The sequence below is a fragment of the Mizuhopecten yessoensis genome, unplaced genomic scaffold (assembly GCF_002113885.1).
Source record: "Mizuhopecten yessoensis strain PY_sf001 unplaced genomic scaffold, ASM211388v2 scaffold11053, whole genome shotgun sequence".
NCBI lineage: Eukaryota > Metazoa > Mollusca > Bivalvia > Pectinida > Pectinidae > Mizuhopecten > Mizuhopecten yessoensis.
Genome location: NW_018408855.1, coordinates 141,540 through 158,945, shown reverse-complemented (window position 1 = coordinate 158,945; position 17,406 = coordinate 141,540). Strand labels below are relative to the sequence as shown.

Sequence of the window (17,406 nt, the reverse complement as noted above, 5' to 3'; positions counted from 1 at the left end):
AGCTAAATAGTGTGACAACGATGGTATATTGTAGCTATAACACCAGTTGCAAGGTTGTGTACCAGTAATTATGCTTTCGGTATAAAACATATGTCACACGTATTACTAAGTTAAGATCAGTTTTCATCTATACAATATTCTCTCCGTTTGAGATATGTTTTAACCGGTATACAGATTGAGATAGATGATACACAGTTGTAATTAAATCAAAATCAGTTTTGATCTCAGTAATATTCTCTCCCTCTGATATATGTATTAAGCTGCATACAGAAAAATGATGTGTCGCACGTCATCTGGTAGTTACTAAAATATCTGTACAATGATGTACACTCTACCCAAATAAGCCATGCGTCCTCACTCGCTTTCATCTCAGGTTATACTCGGACAAGACATCTAACTAGAGTTCTTCCTCGTGGAATGGTCTTGTCTCAGCACTTAATTCTACGAAGCAATTAGGAATCAATATCGACACGCGCGCAGTTTGGTTTGAGCATTCCTCGTGAGCCTTTTCGAGTGTCAATCTATTTACATTTGTCTTCTACAAATATCTGCTTGATAATCAAATCAGCGCGCGTCGCGATATGACAAACGTTTAACGTAGGTACGCGTACACTGCTGATGTCAACTTCATGGGCTTTCACCTTCAAGATAGCCTCGAGGCCGAGGCTCCAGCATCATAGCAAAGGTGACCTGTCATCCTCAGTTAATGTATTTACATGTCTGTGGTATATTTATTCAGCTATATCACTCCTTTATTCGTGTATCATGTTTCATGATTCTTGCATACGGCTTCATAAAGATTTGGTACACACATGTCATTGGGTATACGGCATGTACAGTGGTTTATGACATTCAGATGCAAACATCAGGGTTGGTATCTGGGGTTTCATGGACTGTGCTCGACCCGTTTGTACAGTCCACGTATCTTTTGATGTTCATCCGATCCCGTGTTGTTTTAGCGCAAGTTCCCTCGATCCACCTAGACCCTACAGCACCAGTTATTATTACTTCCACCAGATACACTAACGTCGGCCGCACTGGCTATGTCACACAAAGGACAACCATCAATTCGAGCAACATTCATTTGTTTACATATGACGAAAATGGAAATTGATTTTTGTAAAATTAATTAATGACTTTTCTGAATTTGACAAACAAACCGATCGATGTATCGATTGACGACGTTGACGTTTGTTTAGTTACACATGTCTGAGCCCTTAAGAGTTCACCATCTGTTACTTACTTGCTACACATGCTGTCGTTCTTAAGTCTTTATTTACGTATTAGGGGGATTTAGTTTTACAACTAATCCTAATTTAGTATAACAATGTTTGAAAGAATACGAAACCTGTTGCGCCAGGTTTAGCAGTGAATCCATTCCACTAAGCACCATTTCACAACAACGCGCATTGCGTTCTTTAACTGTGTCGTGGGTCTTGCGGCTATAGTTCCTGTAAGGAAATAAACAACACAAATTGAATAATAAAATATAACATAAATGTGGGTTTCTCAAACAGCCTTTCGTTCATTGTTATAATAATAAATGCATTTACACTAATTAGGTCAAATAAACAGAAGAAATGCTTGCCAAAAAGTCCCGTGGACTTCAATATATCCGATTTAAAACTTGGAAATAACATACAAATATTAAGTAAATATTTGGAGTGTGTTCTCATATTTAAACATGTACGCATACACAGCGCACACGGAGGGGCGTCCTCACATGACCTCAGCTGTTGATGGTCATTAAACGCTATATACAAATAACCAAACACTTGTGCTAAAGCTTCTGTCAACTTTCTTCGTTGGATACTGTGGAGTGTCGGTACATCCATGTGATCGTAGATTACAGCTCGCGCGCGTTTGTTACATATTTACCTCCATGAAATATGTATTGTGGACCCCGTAAACATGTATAGTGCCGACCCCGTTTACAGCCTCGCACGATCGCTGGAGCGTGCCAGTGAAAGTCATTTCGACACAGCATCAGCAGCGCAAGCAGGATGTCCGGCGCGAACTATCCAATGGGTTAAAACTCGTTTGAACACAACACGTGCACTAGTGTACATTGTAACACGTCGCGCGGTTAATTCAAGTGCTCGTGCTGTATTGTTTCCATGTACTACTAAACAGACAGTAGTGTGTCATACATATTGCTTCAATGAAACCATGTACTAGTATTAACAACGCAAATCGAACGTGGAGCCGGGGCTATTGATTGTGTCGATTTTTCATTTGATATATCAACACTTCAGGACAACGTGACCATAGCGTAGGTCTACATTGTACTTACCTCATCAAACCAGCATACTGGACACTAGTCAGACGCGTAAACGTGCTCATATGTGTCGGATAAGTATGTGATGTTGTGTGGATAAAATACAAAGTATTGACAGTTGTATATTACGGGTCCTCAGACATATCGCTGACCTGCACTGCACCGTAAGTACTATTACGTTTTTTGATACTTTTGAAACAATATTAACCTGCCATTATCAATAAAATAAGCACAAATATATATCATAATCCGTTTACCTAAGCTTATATACACGTTGGTTATATTTGTTTCTAAACTGTATTATTGAACATCTTCAGTAACAGTTTTCAGCACTTTCATCATTACAGACGGAGTTGTAACAGTCGATCACTTTATAAAACAATTGAATAACGAAATGTTTTGAAAAGAAAGGATGATTACTATAATTGTGATATCGACAGCGACACAGGGTGGACAAACATTATTTGAAGCATATATCAATAAGCAGTTACCCTTTCCTCACGCTATAGGACGCTGCTATAAATGTAGGTGCATATTATTTTTCATTAACACTTGAAATCATTTTAAGACTTTTTCTTTTTTCCCACGGAGGCAGTTACTCAGAATAGTAGTATTCAATGTCAGTTTCTATCGCTGACATGGCGGATGAATGCAGTTTTCAAAATAACAATTCAAAATACGTCTTGACATTTGTGATGGTCAGCTCTGTAGTTTTCCTTTCTTGTTAAAGTTTAGTCCCTCGCTTAACATCGATGTGACGTTTACAGTCTGTTCTAAAAATTGGTTTGTTTCTCGTTGTTTGTTTGTCAGCTCATTGTTAACACAAACAGGAAGTCACTGTATTAAACGTGGCGACTGCTTTGTTTCATATATTTATTGGTTTTGGTACAGTCGTCGTGATGATTTATTTTTATACCTCGTGCGATGTATGTCATTTGCAACGAACTATTAATCATCAAATGCAGCAACCATGTAATATGCATTACAAGTATATACACACATGTCACATGTTAATTAAATGGCACAGTTTTGATAAAAATCGGCTATGTGTTTAATGTTTGATGCATAGATATTAAAACAATATGCAATATCCAAACATATGTTGACCCTGCCTGAAATACTAGATACACTATATTTACTGGTGAGGACATACAAAATGTAGGGTTTACGTATTCAAGTACTGATGAACGTGGTTCTTGAGGAAGAAATAGTTCCTGTTTAATAAAAGCAGTCGTGTGTGAGAACTCAAAGGTTACCAGTAACCCAGGGTTATATTCGCTTTACTGTCAAAAATAATCGTTTTGAAGGACGATTTTTATTTATCAATGCATACAAAAATGAACAACGCAGATATATTACACAGGTCAGAATGTCTACGAGAATAAACACTCACAACACATCATATCAAAACATCTGACACGGACAAAATGACATATTATACTCATTAATTCTGTTATAAACCCGTACCTTATTCTCTGTTAGTCAAAAACATGAAATTAATATGTCTTAGAATGCATCTTGTTTCTATGATAATAGTTCACATGCTTTGTCCTGCTAAATATCAGCTTTCTTCATTAAACAAGTCCTGTTACGTCACCCTCATCTTTTTTTTCTATTGCACTATGTACAAACTAGATTATAAGTATTTTCTTTTAAGAAATGGCTGTGAAAATACACGCTTTCATACATGTTTAAATGCTTTGCCTATGAATTGGAATGTTTTAGGGGCCAGGTTATTAAGAAAATGAATGAAATTATAATACAAGTTGATTATTAATTGACAAATCTGTCAAAAGGTGAACATTGGTAATGCTACGTTAGCTGCAAGGTGCATTCATTATTTTTTTCTTTTCCCGTATAACTTTTTCCTTCCTTACGATTACCATGAAACAATGCTATGCTATTGTGCGATATTAATGTCTACACTTTTTAGAATAATCCTTAGCATGTCCTGAAGTTTTTGTTAAAAATGCGGTTTTCACTTTGAGCACGTGGCTTTCTTTCAACATGGCTTGGACTGACGTGTTGAAAGTCGTCGATGAAGCGAACCACGCTTTTTCTCCCAAAACACTTTTGCGTAAACCTGAATATTTTCACCGGTACATGTATCAGTTAAGAAATTTGATCTTTTCTGAGTTTGCTGCTCTTTCTGGTGGACACCTTGTTATTTTCACGGTTTTTAACCATCATTACTCTCAACACTCCTCCCTCGATAACCAGTCGATATTTAAGTGTCAGTGACTCATTCACCCGTACATACCTAAAATTGGTGTTCGGCAACCATGATACATTTATAGATTTAATTTGGGTTTCACTCGTGCAGTGCCCTTGGTCAAACGAACAGAGAGGTGATAATAGCAACACCGAGTGGGAAGGTGACCAGCTGTCTCCCGGTAAATTATTGTGTCCAGTATTGCGTACTTAACACCAGAAGTGTAAAGTAATCGAACTTCGACACTCTACACCAGCTGACTACTCCCATGCCAACAAATACTAACAAACATGTTTACCCCCAACGACTTTGTCCTCGATATCGTTATAACAAACACAAGAAACAATGTCTGGCATATAGTATTTATTTCGCATCAAAATATTTCAGTACTGCAAATACTATATTACTGAACGAGTATTTTTTGAATTCATAGACTGAATATATCTCATATTTCACAAATCTGTTTATTTCTTGTCTCTCCGGTTTCATATTGTACCCGTATCAAGTTTCGGTTGGGTTTGTTGATATGTTTTATTATTTAAACACAATGTTCCAGACAATTGAGCAGGTTTGCTGAATCATGTATGTTGTATAGCATGTAATTATTATAATGATAATAAATATTGACTGCAAGGAGGTATAAACCTGTTGATCTTATATTATCAAACTACAAACACGCTAGACATCCGACTATATAATATGATCTTATCGTACACAAACGAGACAAAAATGTATCATTTTCTGCTAATACTTCAGTGAAAGGTGAATAGGAGAACAACTTCTCTGGTCAGTTTCTGACTGTGTGGGGGTAATTATATGTACAATGTAATAAGCTAGACATAGTTTACCTCCAACTGACAATGTAAATCCCTGTTGGCAAGATTTTTACCAAGTGTCGGGGATTATAGGGTACCAAGGTTAAAGCCGTGGGCGTTCTAATTTTAATATTGAAGCATTTCATTAGTATCAGAACGATATATAAATTTAAAAACGTGTAGTTGCTTATTTATTTAGACTGCGATGTCTTTCGGGAGAGTCTTGCATTTGTCACTGGCAAATTGTCGAGGTGCCGTATGCCAGCCGTTTTATTCAACGGACATTCAGTGGTGATGTTTACCGGTGAAACAGTTTTGTTTTAACACTTCCCTGTTGAATAGCATATAGTACTGAGCGAAGCACTTGTTTTATCTGTAATTTAGTATTGTACATTAACGCGCTTTACATAACCTTGCTATAAGTTTTATTCAACAGAGGTAAAGCTGTTCTGATATACATCTATACTCGCTGTTATACATGGATTTGCTCATTAACAGAATGTGCATGTCTTTGATATACGTACCGTGAATACATGCAATTTAACCTTTATCGTTTATGTAACTATATATTTGTGCCAATTTTCTTACATTACTGCAAACTGTATCAATTATAAATTTGAAGATTTCTGCTTACACATCTTAAATATCATTTTATACTCAAACTCTAAAACAATTCAATTAGTGAAAACTTAGAATTATGATGTGTTTTTGTTTTTTGATTTTAATGTTTCGTTTTGAACGTTGAAACGATCAAGAATAGTCGTTCTGTCCTACCGTAAAGTCATAACTCCACTGGGGATTGTAAGGAAGTATGCGTTGTAACGCTATGTATCATCATCATCATCATCTACCTAGACAGGAGCTGTATATATCATAGTTAAGATTTAAAAGTAAAATAGGTACAAAATATCGCATCGTTAATACACAAGGTCACGATCTGAACTCAACGTCAATAGACACATGCTTAATCAGAAAAAAATCAAAGCAAGAATCTATTCTGGAAAAACTGATACGCAGTATCAACGCCAGAATAGCAAATCTGCTGTGGCATGTGGACACTTAAGGTGTATTTATAGCTGAAAACACACAGACTGTTAAGTTAGTTGTCAATTTATTTGTTTATTTACAATATCTTTCACTAGTCTTGATACAGCATCATTATCCAGGAATGCTTGGAGTCTTTATGCTATTGGAGATTTGAGTTTGAATTGTTTGGAACGTCTATTAACAAACTGCCTGCTGATGTTTGTTATACTATTCAGAACAGACATTTCCATTCGGTGTTTTTATATTGGAATTATATTACATTACTTAGTTCAGATATGACTAATGTTGCTGGACTGACCTGGTTAACGGGTAAGCCACAGATCATTATCAAAGGGGAATTGTTTACATTTTATAGATCTATATACAATATCATTGTACAACTGTCGGGACCGTTTGTCTATTGTATATATATAAAGCTCGTTCTCTGTACATTTGTACAGCATTGTCTCTGTATGTCATACAAATGAAAAAGGAAAAATATATGTATGATAAGCAATGTGACCGTACTTGGCATCTTTTGAGCTGATCAATGCTCTACTGACAATATACAGTGTTGCAACTTTAGCATTAAGGCTGGGTACATACTTAGATACAGATGAATATAAGGAAACAATGAGAAAAATAACAACAGTTTGCTGCCGGGACGTTCTAAATTTCATGAGTATATGTTAGAATATGTGTTATTAAATTTCCGAGGAGAACATAGTCTGCTGAAGTTTCACTGTCGCACGGTAAGACATTTGTAGATAGGATGGAAACACTTAAACTGATAAATTAGTATATTATATGCCAAAACATCAGAACAACTGATACAATCTTATGATATATACGAAAAGAACCGGAGTACACACACATTTATATAATATCATGCTATTAACCGGAAGTATCAAGTTATTCATGTAATACTATGATATTATCCAGAGTAAAAACTTTTTCACTAAAAAATAATATTTACATGTATCACTAACAATAGAAATGAAAGTAGGAATCAACATTGACATTAAAAATGCCATCAGCTACGGTTTTTGATGTGTTTCAACTGACAATACACGATTCTTAAACAAATATCGGTGTGCTTGTCGTAACGTTTTGTGGAGGGGTATTTTTTTGATACCATGTAAGCAAATGTCACGTCCTGGGGAAGAGACGTTATTGCCCAACAACGTGCTATTATTTCTATTCTTTGCATTTGCTATTCGGTTCTAGTTCATAGATTATTTTCTTCTTAAAGGACATATCACATTGATCTTAAATCGTTTATGTCAATATAAGAGATCGACCAAAATGTCGTTTTTATAATAATTGTTTAGATGCATCTTCATATAAAAACAAATTTAGATCAGCTAGTCGTGAAACACTGCTAATAGTCATTATTCAGATTACCGATATTATTTCCCCACCAAATCCAACACACTTTGTATAAAGCTGACAAGTTCATAGTATTTTCCGAGTGGTAACGTCATCGTTGACAAAACAACCATTTTAAACCAAAAACCATCTATCTCCATATCAAAGTTTCAGAACATGTTATGTTGTCGAAATGATGACTTCCAGAACTACTAGCCTATACTGGGGTCCTTGAGTATTATGTATATTTGTGCTGTATCTCTGTGGTATGTTTGATGATAACTAACACACACCCAAGGCTTCAAGTAGGTTCTTAGAGCACACGTATTTATCAGTAAATTATGACCGAATTTCACAGCAAAGCTCTTTTGTGTGTTGGTAAGCTGACGCCAACTGTATAATTGTACCATCAGTCTCAACTGAAATGATTTCCTTTGGATATTCTCTTTAAATCAGCAGGAATTCAGAAAAATGACGGTAATGTAACATTTATTATTTTTGCCAACACTTCTATACTTAAGTATATACTTAGGTAAGCTGGTTTTTCACGTAGTCATAGGTACATGTAATATCTAGCAATGCCAGAAGCCTGCTAATATTAGTACAGTACCAAGCATCGTGTTTATCTCTGCAGCTATAAGCATATGTCTGCTCCATAGGATTAATCATGTATTTTCCGTTCGGTTTTATGTCTCTTCACTAATTATTATTTTGTTGCTTTATTGGTTCCTGTTGTTTTGGTGACTCCTTAGTTTCGCTGGTCTCGATGGTTCCATGATTTGATATTGTGATGTTTCATCAACTTCTATTATTTTGAGGTCTCATCAGTATAGAAAAATCTTGTCTCCTTAGTTCATGTTCTGTTTGTGTGAAATTCGAATCGAATACTCGTATTCGGACCTCAGAATATGAGATTTATCATATTTGTCTTCATCCTAGGTTTTACTAGATTACAACAAGTCACCTAGTCTGTACAGAAATGCTTGATATTGTAAATAAGCAGCGATTACCTTTGATAAGGTATAAGCAGGATTAAAAATGGAACACTTAGAGGTTGTAATTACTGTAGCACCGAGAAGAACGCGGTCACCTGACACAAGGTAGAATGAGCAGGTCTGTTGTCAGCGTGATACACATCCTATTCGTGCTTGGTAGGGCTGGTGTCAGCAGGTATCTCCGTCTGTCTAGTTTAACTACCTATTAGACGGTAACCGTCTATACAATTGTGTTAAGGCATTATATTGTAAACCTACACTTACATTATGTAAAAACTGGTTATTTCTCTTATAAACGTCATGGCCATTTGACGACAACTCTCAATACAGTTTGTCAGCTATTGTGCTTTCTGTACCAATCGCTTCTAAATGATCGATACAATCGATTTTACGTTTTATTGACATGCTCTTCAAAACCTATAAACCATTAGCGCGCGAAGAAAACATTCTTACAGACTTCAGATTTTCAAGTTCTCAGTGTATATCGGTCACCAAGTGGAAAGAGGAATTAAGGTTGTTTATTTGGTAAATATGCTGTGAGAATTCCATGTACACTGCTAGATACATTGTCTGTTTTACATGTAATTGATATCTATTTAATTAGGAAATTGTGAAAAGTGACCCCATAGGGTAATCTAAGCTGGTCATGTGTCCAACGTGTAGTGGTCATTGGGTCCAAATAAATGTTTCTTTAGTTTAAATAATGATGTGGTCACAATACATAAAATGCTACAGTGATTTTAACCGGAATGGGGATCTGTCAGAGAGTCGAGAAGTAAAAACCAGATGACGGAATTAAAACAACAGCAAAATGAATTTAACAATATTATCTTTCGCACTAACTGCAAAATACATACATGTGCTATATAACTGTTATATCGTGTTGGAGTGTTAAAGTTTGTTTATGCTAAGGTTTTGCATGACGAATAATGTCTATGAGATAAACCACTTCGCTTCGCAGTTTGATTTACCGCTATGGAAACCCATATCACTTTGCATTCTGATTTACCGCCATGGGAACTAAATCGATGCGCGGTTTGATTTACCGCTATGGAAACTAGATCACTGCGTGGTTATATATGTATATATCATTATTTTCCGCTATTTGAACTATATCACTTCGCGGTCTGATTTACACCTACTTAAACAATGTCTTAACGCAGTTTTATTTACCACTATGGAAATTAGATTACTAAGCAATCTGATTTACCGCTATACAAGCTAGATCACCACGGAGTCTGACTGACCTTATTGTGGACATATACAGGTTTCTTCACAACTATATTTAGTTTGGTGACTAAGCAATTATAGAAAGTATAGACGACCAACATTTTTTTTATCATTTATTAGACAATTTTTTGTACGACAAAATGCCAGCATTAATGGATTAAGGATAATTGGATAAATGTTTTGATAAAAAAGGACCCCTTCCCCGTTTATTACTTGTAATTACACATACTTTGTAAGAGTTAATGTATTTTGTACGGGCAAGAGTACGCGTGATGTTAGTTGAAGGGATAGGACAGAAAATGGAAATGTCGAGTGTGATTACATCTTGCGAAATGTTTGAACGTACGGAACGCACTTTTGTATGGTCGTTAAAAACATGGTTACGAGCCCGGTCTTAGACAGTTTCCATGATGTATTAGTGCTATCCTATACAGTTATATTAAAGCGTCATAATTTTCTTGTTATTATTTCGACAGAGGGGCGAGAGTATGATGGATCCTCAGCATGAGTACTTCGTGTGTAACACGAGTTCCACTGAAACTTGAACACGGGCCATTCATGGGGTTTATTAACATTATCATGGAAAAACTTATAATATTGAACTTAATCGCCTACATGTAACATCATGTAACACTTGTGTGTTGTTGAATCGAGCACCGTTGGCACTCTTGTCTACAAACATATATCTACACGAAAACGAACAGATATTTAAAGGAGATCTGTGCAGTATTTATTTCGTTTTCGTGATGGTGAAACATAAAGGATTTAAACTGGCTTTGGTAAATATGAACGGCAATTCAGTGCATTTACATAAATACCGTAAATATTCTTTATTCAAACACCATGACGATTCCAACTTAAAAATGTGGAATATGTATTGTATTGAGTGAAATGGTTAAGGCTGTGTCATTAAATGATATTATTATGAATTAAACATTTACCTTATTATTTGTACGAACTCTCGTGGGCAATCTTACATGGTGATAGACTGGATTCTTAAAGAACTACAGGCGATACAGGTAGACATTTTGTAATTGGAACCGATCCCTGTTTCAGTTCCGTATGGCATATTCGTCGAGGCGTGCATGTTTACATGTACACGTAATTAATTACAATGTTCTTGAAATGTCGGTTAAAGAAAACATCGATATTTCCCGAGAAGAATTACGAAAATAACAAACACAAATTAGTACCCGTTAATGTTGTAACTGTATTATTTAATTTAAAAAAAAACACAAATTTACAACAGATAAACCGTTAGTTTGGGATATCACAGAGAAACAGCGACTTTAATGAACTCTGTACCTGCCGGGTTTACCTCAGCCAATCTACTTATCATGTTGGCACGCTTTGTATCAGTGTGAGTTATGCCCGCGTCGTATCTGGGGAGGCGGGGGTGCGGCGGCCCGGGGCCCGGTACGTTATATTGTCATGTGACACGATATACGTGACGTCGTTCTTGTACTGCAGATGGAAACACGTGTCTAAATGTGAATGCTGGATACGCTGATTGTGATTAGCTAAGAGTACATATCTGATCCGTATATATTTTAGTGGAATGGTACATGTATCATGTTAATATTGAAACAATTTTATATTACCTAACTCGTGTATGCAATTTTTTGAGCAACCGTTGTCGCTTTGAAAGACTTATCTCCAATTAATTTTGATAAAATTTTGATTTTATGTGGTTCATGTAATATTATATTTTGAACGAGTTTGTGTTCTAGGTGGCAAGGTCAAGGTCAACGACAAATAATTCTGAAAGTTTTAGAGGAAAACTTTTTTTTTGGTTGCTTCGTTTCTGAACGTATTTTAATAAAACCACAAACAATGGGCAAGGACGAGAATAGAGTATCAAGAATACGTTTGTGTTGGTGTAACAGTCAATGTTACCGTTATTTACCGAAGTACAGAAGTACCGTTGTCATCACTCTCATCGAGGCTTTGTAATATCTTCCGAGGGAAACGATAATGTTTACCTGTAGATCTATTATATAAAATACACAATGGATTCCAATGTCTAAGATTAACGTTTCTAGAGTAATTGCAACAATATTTACTGTTGACAATGCATTATTGTTATAATTTGAAGTTTGATAATATCGAAATTGGCACGAATAGTGTTAACAATATGCACTGGTATAGCGTCATTGTTTAAGCAAGTCTTGTGTGTTATACAAAATAGCATAATGCAAAACCTAAGATTGATACAATTTTTGGAGTTGCAGATGCTCAAGAGGCTATGAGCCCCCTCATCTAGATTCACACGTATCAAGATTATTTTCTTTCATTGCCACTGGAAGTTTCTCTGTCTGTTCAATTTAACTAGCACATTAATACAGATGTTTTAAATAAACATCGCCAAAACGTATTGTCGATTTTATTGCGATTTCGAACATACAATCTTACATCTCAGTGTACACACGCTTTTACCGGTCATTTGTCTGATAAATGTGATAGAGTGCATATCATACTAGTCATTGAGACGTCAAATATAAGCATTTTCCTGGTAAAAATATACGACTCTGCATACTATCCATATTTACCAACCTGAAGAAAATGTTTAGATTTGTGTTGGCTTACAAAAGTCACATGATTCGATCAAGAACTATGGTTGGAATGTGTGTATAGTCCAGTTGGCAGTAGCATTGTTTATGAATACCGAAGAATGCAGTTCGATAAGTCAGAATATTTATATTTGCTCTGCATCCTTCCATTGAAATGCATTTCGAAGGCAAATGTTGTTATTAAACTATAACAACATTTGCTATTGTAACGTCATCAATCTCTATTGTGATTTCATTAATTTTATTGTTGTCAACACTTGATTTGCTGTTCAAAACCTGTTCAAAATAATTAAATCAAGCATAGCTATGGGTGATGAGAGAATTTATTAGACGTGGGAAAATATTTGAAGAGTTAAGGATATTCCATTATAATTGACGCTTGGTTGATTTTTGTCATTTCGTTTCTTTACATTTGCATTTTCAAAAGGTGAATGAACAAAGTTCCCATCTAGAACACGTTAGCAATGAGCGGTATTTGTCGTTACTCTGCCTCATACAACAAGCAAAATAATGACAAATATGTTCGTACGTACATTCTTTGTAATTTTGCAGTTGCCTTTTTAAATTATGCGAAAAAAACCTAATTACAAAAAAAACGTAGAATAAATTTGGTGTAATCAATTAACCATGTTTTCATACTGATGCTCGTACTATTATTCGTACCATTATGCTTAATAATAAAAAAGTCATGTTATGGCAGTAATCGCTAATTAAATGCGTAAATGAAATATCTGATTGTATACATAATTGTACAAGCGCTGGCAGTATGTGACAAACATCCGGGTTCAGATATTATGTAACACTTACGCCGCTGCGGTGGGCGTGGTCAGGCAATTGAACATGCGCATATGGAGCCCTGTTGTTACTAGAGCACGCGACGTCTCCTGGGTATGTGTGTTTCTGACGATCTCCCATGTCCACAGTAGCTCTTGGCCGCTTACCGAACATGACGATTCCACCATTCTCTATTTAAATGACAGCGTCCCCTGTCACCACGCGAGGTTCAATAACAGGTACACATAACTACGAATGATTTCGCGCTCAAATGATGCTAAGATAATTACTGTTATAATATGTGCTTTGTATCGTTTTCAGATGAATGATTCTCTTTTTGAGGTCAGTCAAACATTTCTGTAGCTATAAACGAAATTGCCTAATGGTGTTGTATTGAGACTAACTAATAACCATTTTATAATCCACATCAGCTGTGAGATTGCTATCATTGTGTGCGTGCTTTACCGCTGTTGTATAAGGCCCTATTTCCATCTATTTACTAGTTGGTAAATGGTAATTGTACACGATGGTTTTGTCTTCCTCTACTCACTTGATAATCGAATCATGAATATATACATACGATGTTTTATCTTCATTTTAACTTTCAGGGAAAATTAACTACACATTATCCCTAGGTTCATATTGTATCAGGATTTGAATTGCTCGTTTCAGTCACGACGTATATGTAAACAATTAGCGTTTGCCTATACATATATGTTAGAAACAAATTGACTGAAATATCATCTGTGTCAATGTGTGTACAGCCTATCTAAATGCAATCAAATGACAAATTGACTGTAATATCATCTGTGTTAATGTATGTACATCCTATCTAAATACAATCAAATGACGTCCATTGTTTTTCTTTTCAGATAATCTCTTCTAACTCCACCCATGACTATGATGGTAGGACTGAACATCAGTACGTTGGGAACACAGCCTGTCTGGGAGGTCTTACGTCACGGAGGATTCCAGATTTGATTTAACACGATGAGAGTAGCTGACATAAATATCTGCTTCAGGTGTCACACCACCATCTGTAGTCAAGACTCTGGCGTCCGCTCGAGGTGGACGGATAGTCAGCCATATGTTGTTAGAAATGCACTGGAGTGCTATAGTGGTTGGTACTCTTTATAACTATTCTACGGTCGACCTACACACCTTTACCACAGTTGGAAACGTACCTTTCCCGTCCATTGTGTCGGACTAGTAAAACAACGCTGGACTTGTACACGTGCGGCATCCGACCTGCTGTCGCTGCGCTCGGACACGTATGCCACGTGCTCACTGTGTTAGTAATTATACGGGAAATACTATTTCGAGTTTCTAATTTGGCCCGGAAAGAAAACAGCAGGAAATAATTCAATAAAAACCTGCGAAACATTTATATCGACCTTTACAAGGACACAAGGAAAGATTGTCATCAAAAGTTGCAATAAGGATTACTCAGCTCGTGCTAGGCTCGTGCTAGGAACGCGACGAGAAGACATTTTTTAAATACGCAATTAAGGAAACGAAACAGTTTTATTTTCAAGAAAACGAAGATTGATTTGTTTCCAATGGATAACTATTGAGAACACATAATTTTATTTGGGAAAAGTCATTGTGCACTTTAACAAATCTCATGTGAAATTTATCGAAAAAGAATCCAGAGAGTGATGTGTTTCGGTCGTGATGTCATTCCTCTGCAGGGGCTAGAAGCAAGCGAGCTCAAACAATTGTACAATTGGAAGTCACTGCAAACTCTTTAGGGACTAATTTATTCCCATTTTTACCCCCACAAAATAGGGTTAAGGTATCGAATACTTCCTCGTAAGAGTGAACACTATGCAGGTGTAGTACCCGTTCTAATATACGGAACCAAATCACTGTTAACTGCCACCAGTCGCCAACGTTAACATGCTTATAATGGGTCTCATGCAACAAAATGGGGCGAACGCGTCCATCCTTGGACTGTTCAACAGCGACACATACTCCAGTGTCACATTGTCTACGGTCTCTACCCAGAACGAGACTACGGCGTCTTCAGTGTTTAATTCTACAACATACAATCCGCTAGGTGGCACCAATGGTACAACCGGATTCCAGGGTTTCGGCCCTCAGATTAGGAGTTTAGAACACTTGATAACAACCTCTATTATTCTGGGGCTCATGATTCTCGCCACCATCATCGGTAACGTGTTTGTGATCGCGGCCATCATCCTGGAGAAAAATCTTCATAATGTTGCCAACTATCTCATCCTATCGCTCGCCGTGGCCGACCTGATGGTCGCCACCCTCGTCATGCCCATCAGTGTGGTGAACGAAATCAGTACTGTGTGGTTCCTTAGGCCGGAAATTTGTGATATGTGGATATCGTTCGACGTGCTATGTTGCACTGCTTCCATACTGCACCTGGTGGCCATCTCCGTAGACCGTTACTGGGCCGTTACCAACATTGACTACGTCAGAAATAGGAGCGCGAAGCAGATACTTTCCATGATCGCGCTGTCGTGGATGGTTGGTATGTGTATTTCAATCCCACCCTTGTTTGGATGGAAGGAGCCGGCGAACAGTCCCGTGCTGACGGGCACGTGTCTCATTAGCCAGGACATTGGCTACACTGTCTTTTCCACATTTGGTGCCTTCTATGTTCCCACTCTCATTATGATGATCATTTATGCTAAAATATTCCAAGTCGCCCGACGACGAATTCGGAGGAAAAATTTTCATAAAAAAAGTTTGAAAAAAGCTGAGGCGAAAATCAAATCGGATCACTCATCAAAGAGCAAGTTGCTCTTTAATTCGCCCAAAAGCAATGGTCACAACAGCGCTGATAATACGGAGATAACTGTGAACGAAACATCCTGCAACGGTAATGAAAATTACAATGATAAGAATGAAAACTCAAAAGTAGACACGAATGGATTCGATGACGCAAAAACTGCAATGATTCCGAAAGCAGTAAACAAAGAGCAGGACAAAGCAAAGAAACAAAAAGAAAAGTTAGAGATGAAAAGAGAACGGAAAGCTGCTAGAACGCTAGGCATCATTACGGGGGCATTCATTATTTGCTGGTTGCCATTTTTCATCATTGCTCTCACTGCTCCCCTGGTCGGCAAGGCCGCTGAAGAGATTCCCGAGGAACTTATAAGTTTTGTACTTTGGCTCGGGTATGCCAACAGTTTGTTGAACCCGATACTTTATACAATATTCAGCCCGGATTTCCGTAATGCCTTCCAGAAAATTCTGTTCGGAAAATACTCAAAAAAATATCGGAGATGAAATTTTCCAAACGGGAAAGGCATCATTATCGTCAATGCTGTTCACTGAAAGCATGATGGCATTTAAAACTGTGTCGAGCTGACCTTAAGTTAAGTGTTTGGTCGGATTATGCAGAGTGCTGGAACATGGATGCGTTTTCGGTTAAGTTACTGGTTCAAAGTGTATGTGATATGAGTAATATAAGATACGACATTATGAATAGTAGACCTGATCATCTTACAGCGTATTCCGTCTTTGCATATTGCAGAGTTATCTTCTCTTGGGAGCAGGTATTGATTGTTACGTCACTTGTTTGTGAGAATAACGTCATCAATTTTTGAGAAAACGACGTAATTTTCTCCCACAAACCAATGACGTAACAATCAATACCTGCTACCAAGAGAAGATAACTCTGCAATACGCAAAGACGGAATACAAGTCTATAAAATATAAAACATTGGTAAGATAACATATATATATGTAAATATATATAACATGCAATATTTGATGTATTTTATCACAGAGTAAGTCTCACCCTTGCAAATTGACACGTGGGTTATCTCCCTTGTGTAATTACAGTGCTATATATACGACTGTGTTGCTGTATACATCGCCTTATTGAGTTCGAAATGTCATCGGCATTTTCCACGAGACTGACACTTGTCGAGTATCTGCAATGGTTGGTCATGGAAGTGCGATCCTTTAGAATTGTGTTGTTTTAGGTATACTGATATCTAAACAATTTCACATGGTGTTAAGTTCGTATGATCTTCCAAAACTGTACAATGGAGCTGTACACTGAAACTGACCTATCACAATTACCTGAAGCTAAGTTCTGATATTGTACACAAAGACGGATTTGTGTGGGTTAAGTTATGCTACGTCCTTAAAATAA

General features: G+C 36.8%; 1 protein-coding gene across 5 annotated transcripts in view; it reads left to right on the top strand.

Annotated features, from left to right (window-relative positions):
- The window catches only part of LOC110465093 (5-hydroxytryptamine receptor-like), a 154,355-nt gene extending 137,624 nt beyond the window's left edge, over window positions 1–16,731 (top strand). For 3 of the 5 annotated variants that reach the window (XM_021520674.1, XM_021520676.1, XM_021520678.1), the window contains one exon: window positions 14,141–16,731. In XM_021520674.1, coding sequence (XP_021376349.1) covers window positions 15,168–16,532 — 1,365 coding nt within the window. In that variant the 5' untranslated portion in view covers window positions 14,141–15,167 and the 3' untranslated portion in view covers window positions 16,533–16,731. Of the gene's footprint in view, window positions 1–1,844; window positions 2,443–13,392; window positions 13,508–14,140 lie in introns of those variants that run through there. The other 2 variants (XM_021520673.1, XM_021520675.1) reach the window with 2 other exon arrangements.
- Window positions 16,732–17,406: the final 675 nt, after the last annotated feature.